The sequence below is a fragment of the Mus musculus genome, chromosome 3 (genome assembly GCF_000001635.26).
Source record: "Mus musculus strain C57BL/6J chromosome 3, GRCm38.p6 C57BL/6J".
In the NCBI taxonomy this organism is placed as follows: domain Eukaryota; kingdom Metazoa; phylum Chordata; class Mammalia; order Rodentia; family Muridae; genus Mus; species Mus musculus.
In genome coordinates, this window is record NC_000069.6 from 131335228 (window position 1) to 131350885 (window position 15658).

The following is a 15658-nucleotide window of genomic DNA, read 5'->3' on the forward strand; positions in this document are numbered from 1 at the left end:
AAGGGAGATGGCTGGCTGGCTTCTCCAGAATCGCTCTGCCTTCCTTCCCTCAACATCTGCTTAGTGTTCAGTGAAGTCTGATGTTAGCCTTCCTTCCCTCGTCCAGAAAGCACATGATCTGTAAGTTTCCGTTTCATACACCAGGGTGCACGGGTGTCTGAGGTGAAGAGTGGCCCTCCTGCGGCTGGATGCTATGTGAGGAAGCCGTAACTTCATTTCAGACAGATTCCACAGCAGCAAAGGCTCCTCCATCTTTCCAATGTCTGGATGTCTGGCGTTCTCCTTGAGTTTTCCCCTTTAAGCCCTATCTGCAGCATTCGTACATCCTGTCAATCTAACCTGCAGCAACGTGCCCCGAATTCAGTGACATCAATTCCACAATCATAACCATCCAGGTTCACGTTCTTCAGGCAGTGAGGACCTTTGCAGCCTGTGGCCAGACCTGCCAACCCTTCCACTACCTGCTGCTGCTTGACCGCAGTGCAGATAAATTGTTCTCCTGGCCTGCAGCTCTCACCCCTTCCATGGGGCTGACTCTCTCTTGCCCAAGTGTTTTGTTTTGTTTTTTAAACACCTTTCCCTGACCTTTCTATAGAAAAATTCCTACTGTTTTCCTCCAACAATCACCTGAATTACCATCGTGCAAAACATTACGAATGTATTTATTATTTGCTGTTATTTGAAAGAATATAAGCACCCCCCTGGGGGCGTGTGCTTTGTTCACTAAGCAGCCAGGACATACATATAACCCTTACAGAATGAATGTTGCTGGACACATACACGTCTATGTGTATATCTATGTACAGCTAAAGCAGATTAGAGAGTATGCTAGGTTGCAGCTAATTCCCACGCCAGCATATGGAAGACTGTGCGATGGATGCACTGGGTGCTCTGGAATTGCTTTCCCAATTCCCCTCTGTGGGACCCGGGGGCTTACCTTGGGAGCACACTGGAAGTGCATTCCGGGCACAGGTAACGTAGTGACATACATAGTTATACAGCGATACAGGTATAAAGTTCCCATGATGAAGAAGAATCTGCGCCCCACTATTGACCTAAAGAAAAAACAGGGGTGGGGAGAAACAAGTTTACCGGTTGTTGATTTTGTTATTATTATTTATTTTGGGGGACTAGCCTGCACCACACTACGTTCTCAGACTCGTGATCCTTGGGCCTGGGCCTCCTGAGTGCTGGGATTACAAGGATTAAGCTATCACGCCTGGATCCAATATTTTAATCAATCAATGTTTAATGAAAATAGTGTACACAGTGGAATTAAAAAATACACCTCAGTTTTACATTTTAAGGCCTGTGAGCTACCTATCCCATAATTCCACAGTAAGACTGGACTCCCATCTCCAAAAAAGATTTACAAGCTAAAGTACCTCTAAGTCATTAGAAAGGGACTAAGGATGTGGGCACAAAGGTAAACCTAAGAAAGATGATGAAGCGCCTGTGTGGTCTCCTCTCCTAGTAAAACATCCCTCTTAGCCAGAGAATTCAATGGGCTTCTCTCTGTTTTTGGTCAACTTGCCAATTAGCAAAACCCTCTCGAGAACACATCAGAGGTGTAAGTGAGCCATGGCCATGGAGGAATCATGTAATGAGTCAGGTGCCGTTACATAATTAGATACACAGGGTGTTGTGACACCTCATTAAAGCCTCGTTCTGTAAGCACGCTTTTAATTAGTCAGACAACTCGGGCATGAACTGTTTTCTCTGACTGCATAGGTTTTCAGAGAACTGCATTTTGAACATGTCCAAAGTTAACTACGGGATTGATCCGCTATTATCTCATGCTCTATTGATCTTTAAATGGTAAAGGAAGATAAAAGGGAGTGCACGGGTCAGTGTTGTCTGCCTTCTTCTGAACAAGATTGCACTATTATTTATTGAAGCATTATTAAAGGATTGTTTATAATAACCACAAAATGGAAACAGCCTAAGTGCCCACAAGCGGGTGAATAATGAAGATGTCATGAGTCTGTATGAGATAAGATGATCCCGCCATGAAAAGGAGTCCAGTCTTGTCATTGTGACAAGTTGGACGGAGCTAGAGGTCCTCAGGCTAAGGAAGGCAGTCACAGAGAACCAAGTTCAGAGTAACTCCAGCCCTAAGCCAAAATGAACCACGTTGGTCTCGAAGATGAACACGGACTGGAGTTTGCCAGAGACTGGGGTGACGCTGTGTGTTTGGGGGGAGGGTATGAGGGAAGGTTGGTCAGCCTGTGCTAAGTTACAGGTAGGAACAAGACAGGGTGCTGAGATGGCCCAGGTAGCAAGATGGCTACCGTTAATAATGTGCTGTGTATCTCAAAAATACATTAGAAAGATTTTAGGTATTTCATCATAAGGAAAGTGGTAAGTAGGCTGGAGAGATGGCTCAGTGGCTAAGGCCATTGGGTGCTCCTCCAGAGACCACAGGTTTGATTCCCAGTATCCGCATGGCAGCTCACAACCATCTATAACTGAAATCCCAGGGGATCCCATGGCCTTTGAGGGCATCAGGCATGCATAGAGATAGAAGCAGGCAAAATACCCATGTACAAAAAAAATAACATAAAATTTAAATTACTTTTAAAAAAGAAAAGTGTATAAAGAGAGGCTGAAAGGAAATAAAACTTGAGACCTGTGGTTCATGCAATTTATGTCAAATAGCCCAAAGAGTTGTTTGTGAGCTTTGAAACCTGGGGCTGAGAACATAGCAGAACAGGCCAGGACATGCCCGGGCAAGCCCGTCATTACGTGTCCTGACTGGCCTAGTGCCTCCCTATCTCCCGCCCTTCTGACAGTCTGTTAATGTTTAAATGAACCAATCATGTAAAACCGCGCCAATTCCTCCCCCAGCCCCACCCCTTTTCTATAAAAGTCCCTAGCTTCCAAGCCTCGGGGTCAAAACCACTGTCTCCTGTGTGAGATACGTTTCGAACCGGAGCTCCGCCATTTTGGCTCCACCATATGGTCGACACCTCTGTCTCCTGCGGGAGATATGTGTCAGCCCGGAGCTCCGTCATTAAACTACCTCATGCTTTTACATCAAGATGGTCGTCTGTTCGTGATTCTTGGGTGCGTGCCGAATCGAAAATTGAGTGGGGGTTTCCCCACTAGGTTCTTTCAAGGCATGTTTAACTTGATTTGAACATCACACAATAAAACACTTATATGAATATACATACATAATACCTCATTAAGGAATCCAATTTTGTATGTTTTATGTACCAGCTAAAAATTAAAAGGCCTGGGTATGTGGCTTAGGTGCTGGACTATTTGCCTTAGACACAAAGTCCTTGATTCGATTTCTTACATTGCATAAACCAACACCTAGCATTTGGGAGACAGAAGCAGGAGGAACAATAGTTTAAGGTCAAGACTAGCTACATAGTGAATTTAAGGCTAGTCTCTATCTCAAAATTAAAATAAAATTTTATGAAATTAAAGAGGAAAACAAAAGAGAGATGGGTCAAGAAATAAAGCAAAGCGCCCTTTCAACTGCACAGTTTTTACAAAGGCAGTGAGTTGACCATGAGGCTCGGAGCTCTTCTGCATCTTCATTCAGCTTACACCTGTTGTTCTCAGAAGATGACTGAGCCCACTGACCTCCAAAGCCATGGCATGACTGCTTCTGGGTATGTTTGCGGGCAGAAAGGGTCTGTGGGCTCTCAGTTTTGGCTCTCGGTGACAGCCCCCTTTCTTTTGTTTATGTCTCCAAGTGCCAGCTCTGAAAGCCGGGTTGAGTGGGGATGCAATTACCTACCACCCAGGTGCTCGTTTTAACTTTTCTAGAACATAAAGTGTATTCATTCCGTGGGCTTCTCCCCCTCACAGTTCTCAAGGAGTCCAAACCACCCCTGACCAGAAGACTCTTGAGTAACTGAGAGCCTCAGAGGTGAGGAGGAGATACTTTAAGTTTTCTCCAAGAGACTGCTTCTCACACAGACCAAGGTCAAATTCAAGTAACGGTTGGGACTTCTAATTAAAATATGTACAAATAATCTATTTTAGTTCTCTGCCACCAATAGCTATTTCGAGAACATTCTAGGGTTCCGGTGAGGGAGAAGATGATGAGGGACGGAGACAGTGAGATGGAAGTGTTTATTCACTGCATCCTTGGTCACCTAGCTCGTTCTTTAGTACAGAAAGGGACAGGCAGTCAGCAGTGTTGGCTATTCTTCCTCGGCTAAGTGAAAGCAATTCTCTCTGGATTCAAGCCCAGGCACCACAGGAGTGCTGCTCTGAGGTGTGTCCCATACTATTAGACAATGACAAGAACAAAGGAGAGCTTATTATGAGTCAAATATATTCATTCCTGTGTCCTGGGCCCAGAACAGAAATGACCTCAGGTGAAACGTTCACTCTACAGTCTCACTTAGAAAAAGCACTGTTCAGGGTCTGTTTTCCCTCATAGCTTATGAAAGAGACAGACTTGAGAGTTGCCACCATGACAGAGGGCTTGCCTGGCATGTGTGAAGTCCTGGGTACCAGCACCGAGAAGGAAAGAAGGGGCGGACTGAGAGAGCCTGGGAGGGGCTAGGAGTTCTTACTTGGATAGGGTATTGAAAGCAGGGTCATGAGAATTATCCTGCCAGTTACTAAAATACAAGGTCCAAACTGACTTCCAAAATGAAATGGCAAATCAGTGCTGTTTGTGATCTTAGTCGTGGGTATAAAGCACACGGCCTAAAGCTGGGACCGTTGGTGGTTTTGTTTTCAATAGATATTTTCTTTTTAACTGGCATGTAGTCATCACACATCATGTATAGCAGATAGTGTGAAATTTCAGCATCAGCGTATAAGGATCCAAGCAGGGCAGGGCATAGCTTTTCCATCGCTCCTTTCTTGAATTTTAGTTTTCCTTGTGTGCTGGGGACTGAACCGAGGGTTTCATGCATGAGAATCAAGCACTGTTCCTACTGAACTACATCCCCAGCCCATGGCCATGAATGAGTCTGGACATGGTAAACTCGGGATGTTATAACAGCTAGCTCTCACATAAACCAGGAAGAGGACTCTACTGCAGAATGGAACCCAGCTGCACACTAGACTAAATATCTCTTCACTCGAATGTGACTATGAACAGTCTTTACACACAAATTGAAGGAGAAAGTAATCATGGATAGCCCAGGCAAGCCCTTCCGTGCTTAGGGTCAACTCCAGGCACTACAAAGAAAACAAAGGGTCAACAGATGTATTCTTGCTTTTGGCATAAAGAAAGTCATCACTGGTCTGTGCAGAAGCAATTCATTTCTACTAAGTAAAAGGCAATGGAGAGCTCTGCCCTTTACCCAAATATATTAAAGAAACATTGCGAGAGTCACTATAAGGAGATTGCTTTTTGGATGGCTTCAGTTTATCACGCAAGTTTAGAAAACCTCAGGGCTGTATTTGGGGAAGGCTTTGGGAAATGCAGGATGAATTCTAATCACAAAGCAACAGCCAGCTTGACTCTCTTCTGAAAGTGACCATGAGGCACTAGCTCTGAGTTTGAAGTCTGACTCTGAAGCTGTACTAAGGGAGCTTGCATGCCTCATGGATTTCTTTAAAGCCCCGGATTGTGGGTATTTCTGCTCAATCTTGTATTTTGTGGATTTAATCCGTGGGATCTACTACCAAGCAAACACTAAATGACAAATGAGAGGACGAGGGGAACTGAGTGGCCTCCAACTTTGTGGACTAGAAGTCAGAATTCACACTGAGGAGCAGAATTTACCAAGCCAGAGCTATGTCCAACTTTGGCTTATCTTCAAGGTGTGCGAAGCCTGGCTTGCTGCTTCCTAGTTGGTACTGTTCTTAAAACAGGCTGGGGAGTGCAGGGGCTGGACTACGGAGCCATATCCTCCCTAGGTTGTGCCAAGAAGAAAGCAGGGAGAGCAAGTTTACTTTAGAAACTGAAAACCACCTCAAGCCAGCTCCGAATTCAGCTTCTTAAACAAACACATGTTACTTTGTGTCTGGCCAGAAAAGGACAAGAAAGGAGAAGAAAGCTTAAGAACTTTTGGACAGATATAAACTCAAAGCAGGCTGTTGACAGCAGACCAGCCATCCCATAATAAATTAAAACTGTCTTAGCCTGCTCTCTATTGCACTTGCCAACACATTAAACCTTTCCCAGCCTTTTTTTTTTTGTTGTTGTTGTTACTATGTAGCCCTGGCTGTTCTGTACTCTCTATGTCGATTAGGCTCCCCTCAAACTCACAGAGATCCTTCTACCTTTGCCTCCCAAGTGCTGGGATTAAAGGCATTTCCAGGCATCTTGATTTAGGCTATGGCCCCACATCACGGGAAGCCATGCGTTGTACTTTAAATTGATAAACTGAGTCACCCTCCACAGGTCTGCTGCAGCCTCCCCTCTGCTTACATACATGGTCACTCAGTGCATGCTTATGGAACAGTGGCTGCATATGCAATTCCGTCTACGCCTCCTTTCCTCAAATGCCTAGGAATAACTAAATACGGGAGAAACTGGAGAAAGCTGATTTTAAAAGACACATCATCTCTTTTCAAAACAACCCCAAACCCAGATACCTCATCAGTCAATACTTACTTGTAACGCAGAAAGAGCCACTGGGTGATCCATAACCCAACCAATACCATCCCGTTTATTTCTGATACAGAAAATGCCCATTTGACCCGGTCGAAGTAATCAAAAAACTTGTCTGGGAGCGGAGGGCTGAGCTCCTTGGGAGGGACCCTCTCGTGCACGACGGTGATCATGACGGTTGTCAGGATGAGGTTGAAGAGCGCATACACAAAGGCGATGCCTGTTTTCCACCACTCCAGGGGAAACTTGTTCTTGGAGTCGTTGGGCATGGAAATCTGGATGTAGTCCGGGTATTTTTTGGCACCCTTTCGTAACCCGTTGGATAAGGTCTTGGGTTTGCCCTTGCCATTTTTGCCCTCTTCCTCTACAGCTTCGGTGGGGCTTGTGTAAGTGTTGGTGGAGTCGTTGGTTTGACTTTCCAAGTGACCTTCAAGTTTTGCTGTCTCTATGATATCCATTGTCCGCCACCCTCCAGGGCTAAAGGAGATGGTAAGGTTCTTGGTTTCTGTGGGAACCTTTCTCTTTTAAATCCTTCTACTTGCGAGATCAACATGGACTCTTAGAACTGATGATGTGTGCTGATACGAAATGTAGTCGGTGGCCTGCTGGTTCCTAGTCCTTCCATACAACAACCTGCTGTGTAGTCACCACAAGGAAGCTGGTTCTCTTTCCCACAGATGATGTTATTGTTCCTTCTACGAACGAGACAAAAGGAGGTCAGAAATGGCTTGTCTAATTACCAACCATGTGAAATATTAACATACTTGAGGTAAGGAAACGAGTATCAAAGGTGCCTGCTTTACAAAGGTATCCTCAGAACACAGTCAAGAATGCTGAGATTGGATTTATTTATAAGGTGCTAGATTGCTTAATCTTCGAATGTTTGTCTCTCTTTGAGCTGATGTCAGCATGGATAAGAGCAACTCATCAATCAACTCCCAGTTAACGCCTTCCAATAAAGCCGGGACTTAGGTACTTAACATTTCGGACACTTCACAAGTTGCTAACCATGAAGTCACAATTCACCAGAACCTGCCAGGAGCCCGCACCACGCCTTCCTGATGCTGGCTCTTGTCTAAGAAGAAGGAACAAACGGCAGGACACGGTGGCTCACGCTTCTAATGACAGCATTCAAGAGACTGAGGCAGGAGGACTACTGTGACTTTAAAGCCACCCCGAACTACATAGTAAGTTCCAGGTTAACCCAAGATAACATGTGTGAAAACATTTCAAAAATATAAATAAAATAAAAGGGTCAAAGAATTGAAAACCCCTGAACTGTTACTGTCAGCATTTTCCAGAACAGCCTGCTTTCTGACTTTCTACTTTAACCCCGATGATCCCTTTAGCGACGACTTTTATGTACAGACTGCAAAGTAACACACTGATTCAACATATTAAAACGTACTTAAGATAACACCACCTCCGTTTATCCCTTTATCTCCAGCGACACATACCATAAACAAAGTCAACAACCTTCAAACTACCAAAGTAGAAAGATGCATGAAGCCTTTGCTGTGTCTCATTTGGGAAAGGGTTAGAAGTAGCCTTGGGGTAACCTCCTAAAATTGCCACAGGACACTGAATTCTATCTTGATACAGTCATCAGAATTTTCTACCAAGCAGCAGAACTTTTCTCGAAAGCGTCCCACTTGGATCACTTACCTACCTCAGCTGAGGATAAGCGCCTTTGCTTTCAGGGCCACACGGGCTCCAAGGAGCAGACACTTCTTGCTGCAGGGAGGGAAAGCCCGAGACTCTTATACTGGCCCGCACTATGGCCCAGCTGTTCCCAATTTAGGAAAGCAGCATTTAGCCAGGCCACCAGCCCAGCCACCTGAGGAGTTTTGAAACCTTGTAATTAGTCTCCACCCTGAGCACACTGTACAACTTTAGGGTAGCTCTTCCAATTTTAAAGGCCTCCTTTTGGGGGATAAATATGGTTAAATTCAATTTAGTGACAGCTAAGCCTTTATTTGATGAATCAAAAAGAAAATATAAGTGGTACAGAAAATACATCCAGCTATTTCCTTGAAACTACTATAGTGGCAATGGGGTTAACTACAATAATGTATTGTACATGTATTTTAACACTTAGGAATGTAGGGTCAGATTAAAGGGTTTTTTGATTTTAAAGACAACACAGGGACTAGGGAGATGGCTCAGTCAGTAAAATGCCTGCTGTGCAAGCACAGGACCTGGGTATGGATCTCAGGAACCCACTTAAAAAACCCAGGCAAGGTGGAGCATGTCTATAACTCCAGCACGCACACGGGAGCGGGGATGGTGGCTGCAGAAAGGCGATTCCTTGGGCTCGCTGGAAACGAGCCTAGCTGAATGAGTGAGATGCAGGTTAACAGGCCTGTTAATCTCAAAAAGTAAGGTCTAAGGAAGACATCTGATGTTGAACTCTGGCCTATACAAGCTTGATTACCTGTGAGAATGCAATCTCGTGTGTGTGTGTGTGTGTGTGTGTGTGTGTGTGTGTGTGTCTGTGTGTGTGTGTGTGCATGCACACAGCATGCACACTCACATACACACTTATTTAAAAGCACCTAGTTTAGTTGATGAGGCAGAGCCAGGACATGGCTGTGGGGGACAAAATAACATATTCACATTGTGAAAGAAAAGAGCTGAGATGACCCAACCACTAGATAAAAGGTTAGGTTTATTTGTTACAAACCCCTCTACTCTGACAAGAAGCAGCCACTTGCAGATACAGCCTACCCTTGAGAGAGAAAAGCCATCAGGGAAGTCAACCTGGTTTTAAAAAGACCCACAGAGGATGCGTAGCCATGAGGGTCACCCACTTCCAGCAGCTCACCTTCCTCTTGTCCCTGTGAAAGTCTCTCCAAGTACCAAGACCCTAGTAGAGGGAGTGAGGAAGCCAGCGTTCCTCTGGCCTGACCAATGCTCTCTTCGGTGCCTTTAGAAAAGGCCGTGGGAAGAATGAACTCCTGAGGAGGACCCTCAGCAAGATGAATCCAAGAGCAACTCTCTCTACCATGGATCCCTCCTGAGGAAGATACCCAGGCCCTCACGCAGCGATGGCTGGCGTCTACCCACTCCAACCTAGTTGACTGAACATATCTAACATTCCGGCATGTGCTCCTAGCCTGGTGGTCATGCATCCAAGAAGCTTCAACCGAGGACAGACAGGTGGCCTTTGTAAGGCAGTCATCTAGTTCTAGAACATAGAACGTTGAGAAGAACATCCAATCACTCTTTTCCCCCAAGAGGAAGATCTTCGGCACCTATCTACCTCAGGGGACTACTAAGGACTTGACTGAAATAATGATCGTGCAGAGGGTGAACCCTTGGGAGGAACTAGAGGAGCCATTCTGTGAGCCCAGTACCCACTGCTTGTCATTAGAGGAGGAATTGATATTTTCCTTGGGATTTCATTAAGGTTAAATACACACCGTATTCATCTGTGTTATCCAACCTCCAGACTCAGTGTTCATTGTGAAGACAATGACTATGCCCTGTACATTCTTATAATTATCCTTTCCTATCACCGCCTGAGAAAATGACAAAAGCCATCCTGGTTCCTCTTTGGGTGGAAATTCACCTGCTTGGGTTACCACTCCAGGCCACAAACTATCGACAATCTCTCTGAGCACCATGTAACCTAGATAACACCGAAGTAGTCTAAGGTCTTTACAAGCCCATCTAATGCCCTCGTGAAAGCAAATGCAAGGAGCAGAGATTTGTTTTTAGCACACTGACTCTATTGATGTTTTAACTACAAAGTAGGACATAGTACAGAAACTTAAGTACTGTTTAAAATTAGGAAGGGATTATAGTAAAATAACCCAGAAGCAATTTTTTATCTTCTATGTATGGGTGTTTCGCCTGCATGCATGCCTGTGTGTCATGCACGTCCCTGGTGGCCAAGCAGGCTAAAAGAGAGCATCAGATCCATTGGAACTGGAGTTATGAACAGTGTGAGTCACTGTGTAAAAACGGGGATTGAACAGAGGTACTCTAGAAGAGCAAGCAGAGGTCTTAACCGCCGAGCCTTCTGCCTCTCCAGCCCCACTCCCAGAAGCACACTTGTAACTGATGATCATCTTGGAGCTAGGGCTCTGCAGTTAAGAGCATCTGCTACTCTTGCAGAGGACCTGAGTTTGTTTCCCAGCACCCATACTGGCACACAACCACTCGAGACACCAGTTCCAGGAGACCCAAAGCCCTCTGTGCATACCTGCATACATATGGTACAGGTACGTACATGCTTTTCACCACCTATACACACAATTTTTTTTTTAAGTAATGGAGTGAAGCAACAGGGACATTTGATCAATTTCAGTATTTATTTTGCTGGTAAAGGTATCCAGTGCCAGGAACTGGAGTAGTACCGCTATGCTCTCTCGGTGTCAACATCACGCTTAGCTGTGTTTTATGAGACGTGATATCCTGTGGAATGCATCTCATTGCTGCTTGGCTTTGCACTGCTAACTTTAGAATCCCTGGTTAAATTATACATCAGATACTGGGTTCCTACATCTCATGTCTGTCCTTTTTAACTACTGAACAGTCTTCTACTCAGTAAACCAAGAGCTTATTTGGCTTACACTTCTACATTATAGAAGTGTAATAAGTGACTCTGTAGGCAGTCAGGACAGGAACTCAGGCAGGGAAGGAACCGGGAGGCAGGAGCTGATGCAGAGACCACATTTGGTGGTGGTGATGGGGTTTCTGCTACTGGCTTGCTCCTCATGGTTAGCTCAGTTTGCTTTCTTATAGAACCCAGGACCACCAGACCAGGAATGACACTACTCACATGGGCTAGACCCTCCCCCATCAATCACTATTAAGAAAATCCCCCGGGCTGGAAAGATGCCTTAGTGGTTCCAGAGGTCCCGAGTTCAAATCCCAGCAACCACATGGTGGCCCACAACCTTCTATAATGGGATTTGATGCCTCTTCTGGTGTGTCTGAAGACAGCCACAGTGTACTCATAAACATAAAATAAATAACATCTTAAAAAAGGAAAAAGAAAATTCCTTATAGGCTTGCCTATGGCCAATATGAGGGAGGCATTTTCTAACTGAGGGTGGCTCCTTTCACGTGACTTTAGCATGTGTCAAGCTGGCATCAAGCTATCCAGCACACCAAGGCAAGTGAGCAACGGAGACGTTAATGAAAGGCACAAACCATGTACACGTGAAAGCAGACTTCTCACGCACACATCAGCCAACCGGAAGATCTATTTACAAATTAAATGCACATGCATGTTTTATGACACACCCTATAAAATAATCAGCTTTGAAAACCTAATATAAATATGCTTATTACCTGACCTCAAGCTACTGGATTTGTACCCCACGTCAAAGGACAAAACTGTCCTCAAAATCTCATAATTAAGAGACAATATTTGGAATTGATATGAAGAGAACAGCACTGATCAGAAAAGAAAAGAAAGACCAACCACCCCTGAAGGAAGGAGGCGACGATGGTAGGTATGCAGGTAAGGGTTTGATACTGTCTGGTAGGTATGCAGGTAAGGGTTTGATGCTGTCGTATTCATACACCATTTAGTCATTCCATTTTAACAATCCCAGTAGGCTTTCTCCATACTCTGAAGAGTTCTGAAATAGGAATTTAAAATTGGCAATGGCATAGGTCCGTGCTGTTGTACCACACGAAGCGACTGCCATTTCACACTTTCACTGATTCCTATGTTGAGGGTTTAGCGTACACAGTGCCCCTGCCTCCCAGTGAAATAAGAAGCATACAAAGTATTATTTTCAATATCCACTTATAAGAAAAGTTTGCAAATAGCTAAATCGTGAACATACGGGACAAATCCACAGAATTGTGGATTCCCTCACTGTCAAAAAAAAAATACTGTGTGGTGAGATGGTTGGATAGGTTGACTCCTCCTAATCTGAAAAACTCTGAAATATTGAAAACACTCTAAATAATCTTGAGCATTCTCATGACTCCATAACTCTCATGGTTCAATGCACAGACATTTGGTTCCTGTATAAAACTATTAAAATACTGTATAAAATCACCCCCAGTTGCATATGTAAGGTACATAGAAGAGTAAATAAATTTAGAGTTAGGCTGGGATTCCACCTCTGAGAAACATCATCATGTATATACTAATGTTCCAAAATAAAAAAAAAAAAATACCCAATCCAAAGCATTAAAAAAAAAAAAAATTGCTTTGATTAATGTGTATGCTACATGTGTGCAGGTGCCTAGAGAGGCCACAAGAGGGCGACAGATCCCCTGCAGCTGCAGTTAACAAGCCGTTGTGACTGGCTTAATGTCAGTTGTCTTAAAGGCAGCAAGCATCCTTAAAGGCAGGGCTGACCTCTCTCTCTCTCTCCACCCTTATGGCCTCCCCCCCACCCCCACTAGAAACCTTTCTGATCCTAGGCTTAGGATAAGGGAGGGCAAACGTGTTTAATAACTGTAAGCTTACCAAAGAGATACATAATTACTAAACTAGTACAGCATATAGCTAAGTGGGAATTCAACCTAGACAGACAGTAGAGCATCAGCAATTCCTAGCAGGGGGTATACAATAAACAAATTGGGAAAGGGGGCATGGGATACAGAGTCGGGTGGCAAGCTAAGGTAGGACTTTGGAAGGCCACCCACTCCCAAGGGCCTCCTTCAGCAGGACTGATGGGAAGCTGGGTAAACACATTTGTAGAGGCGATGTGGCATAAAGTCCAAGGTCGAGAAAGGCTCTGTTTATTAGACCTGTAAATCTGCCCTGCCATACATGTGATGCCTTTATGATAAGGCATATTAACTGTGTAAATACAGCTTTAAAAAATCTTATCTAGGTTTATGTGTGAGCTTTAATGTTTAAAAGAATTTAAATGTATTAAAGATAGATGCTAAACCTCCATCAGAGAAAACCTGATCCTACAGAAAACTGAAATTACAAACAAGCACATGTTCATACCGAGCTCTATGGTGCAGGAGACTCTACAGTTTAAGCTTAGATCTTAAGGAAATGAAACAAAGAACCTACTGAGGTTTCAATAGCCCCAAAACTTTGTCAAACCTGACCAAGGAAAACTCATTAGTCACCAGAAAGCCATTACAGAAGCAGGCATTGTTAAATAGCTAGAAAATGCAACCGATTCAAGCAAAGCTTACTTGCGTGTCAGGTACTTTGTTGGTGTCTGTTTTAACCACTCACAACTACCCTAGGAAATATTGTAAGCTCAATTTAAAAAAAGAAAAAAGAAAAGAGAAAAAAGAAAAGAGGCAAAGCGAGTTGCCCAAGGTCAGAAAGGAAACAGCAAATCTTAAACCTGATGGAGGTTTAGCATCTATCTTTAATAGATTAAATTCTTTTAAACACTAAAGCACACACATAAACTTAGATATATTTTTAAAGCTGTATTTACCCAGTTAATAAACCTTATCATGAAGGCGTCACATGCATGGACGGGCAGATTTATGCCAGGACTCTGACCTCAGGAGGTTTCCTTTCTTACGGCACACGACTGACTCCAGGGTAGGACATTCTAATAGGTGAGCGATACAGCCAATGAAAAGACCAAGCAACAAATATCAGGCTTGCTTTTCTTTGTTTGTTTGTTTTTCCCACCATAGAGACATAAGCGCATAGGAAAGTTCTCTAAATAGCAAATATCAATATTGAGGCTAGGCATGGAACTGAAGGGCAGAATTCTTGCTCAGCACGAGGGAGACCCAAGGTTCAATCCCCAGCACTAGAAAACAACACACACACACACACACACACACACACACACACACACACACCACACGCGCACACACACAGTCGTTTTGGGAGAGCAAAAGGAAATTGCTAACAGCTTGCCTAGCATCTATATTCACCACATTAATTGAATTTAGTTTAATTAATAAGTCACTGTGTTAAATTTATAATACAGGTATATTATTATTCTATGTTAACAGGATCCGGATGGATGGAAGATTTCCTGACTTGAAGCTTAAAGAGCAGGACATCCTAACTTTGAGCTTCACGTCCCCATGAAACTCCTGAAGAATAACACAGAGCTCACAGCTGCAATGGCACTTTGTGAGGAACGTGACTCCACTTCAGAAGCAACCACAATTATTTTGTTATTTTAAGGCTGGGCTATGTGTGGCTTGTCTCTAGTGCATGAAGCCATGGGATGGGTCCCCAGCATGTCACAAACTGGGTTTGGTGACACACGACTATAATCCCAGGGCTTGGGAGGTGGACTCAGGGGAGCTGGGCCCTCAAGGGTTATCCTCAGCTGCACGGCAAGTTCAAAGCCAGCCTGCGTTGCTTGAGACACTACCCCAAAGCATACGTTTGTATTATGATTGTATCAACGAGTTCCTGAAAACTCTAAAGGTAGCCAAGCCACAGCTTATTGAAAACTGTCATGTGTTTTAGGATGCTTTGCCAACAAGCATAGCTTGTCAAACACCCTGCCAGATCTCAAGTTGTCTTAGTTATTTTGTGTTTTGAAACAGGGTCTCTCCATATATCCCACACTTGCCTGGAACTCCATATGTAGCCCAGGCTAAGTTTGAACCAGTGGTCCTCTTGGCTTAGACTCCTGTGTGCTGGAACTACAGGCTGCCACCACTTCCAGCTTAGATCCTAAGTTTTGGACACCCATGAGGTCCTACATATTTTCAATAGAACATTATTCCAATTAGGAAAGTTGGCTCTTGTGACACTTTATTTTGTAAATACCCTTAATCATTTTTTAATGTAAAAAATATAACTGAAAAGCTGATTCTAGTCAATTCTATCTGCCTGTAGTAATGTGGGGTTAAATGTGGTAGAGATGAGATGTTTTTCCTTCTGGAGCATACATTTTTAGGTGGATGGGTTATTTCAGTCTGTACCTAGTCGGTATGAGAGAAAGAGAATTAGTTCCCATCAGTAGAGATGGGAGCTAACCTGTTTATCTGGGATCATAGGCAGGAATGGAGAAAGGCCGCATGCAGTTTCAGTTTCTCTCTGAGGCAACAGGCTTGTTCCAAAACTAGGCATTCACGATCCTTGCACAATTTTCTAACTTCCTAAAAATCATTAAACTTACACTTAAAACAAGGAATTTTATGGTACTGAACTGCAACTCGACTTGCCTGTTAAAAACTTAGCAAGGCTGGGCGTGG

The 15658-nt window shown here is 43.9% G+C and overlaps 1 protein-coding gene across 8 annotated transcripts in view; it reads right to left on the minus strand.

Moving 5' to 3' along the window:
* Positions 1–15658, minus strand: part of Sgms2 (sphingomyelin synthase 2) — a 172459-nt gene that overhangs the window by 16243 nt on the left and 140558 nt on the right. For 5 of the 8 annotated variants that reach the window (NM_001379583.1, NM_001379584.1, NM_001379585.1 and 2 more), the window contains exons 2-3: positions 6542–7233; positions 938–1055 (exon numbers count right to left, since the gene is read on the minus strand). In NM_001379583.1, the coding sequence (NP_001366512.1) occupies positions 938–1055; positions 6542–6996 (573 nt within the window). In that variant the 5' untranslated portion in view covers positions 6997–7233. Of the gene's footprint in view, positions 1–937; positions 1056–6541; positions 7234–8203; positions 8273–9362; positions 9717–15658 lie in introns of those variants that run through there. The other 3 variants (NM_001379582.1, XM_011240249.3, NM_028943.6) reach the window with 3 other exon arrangements.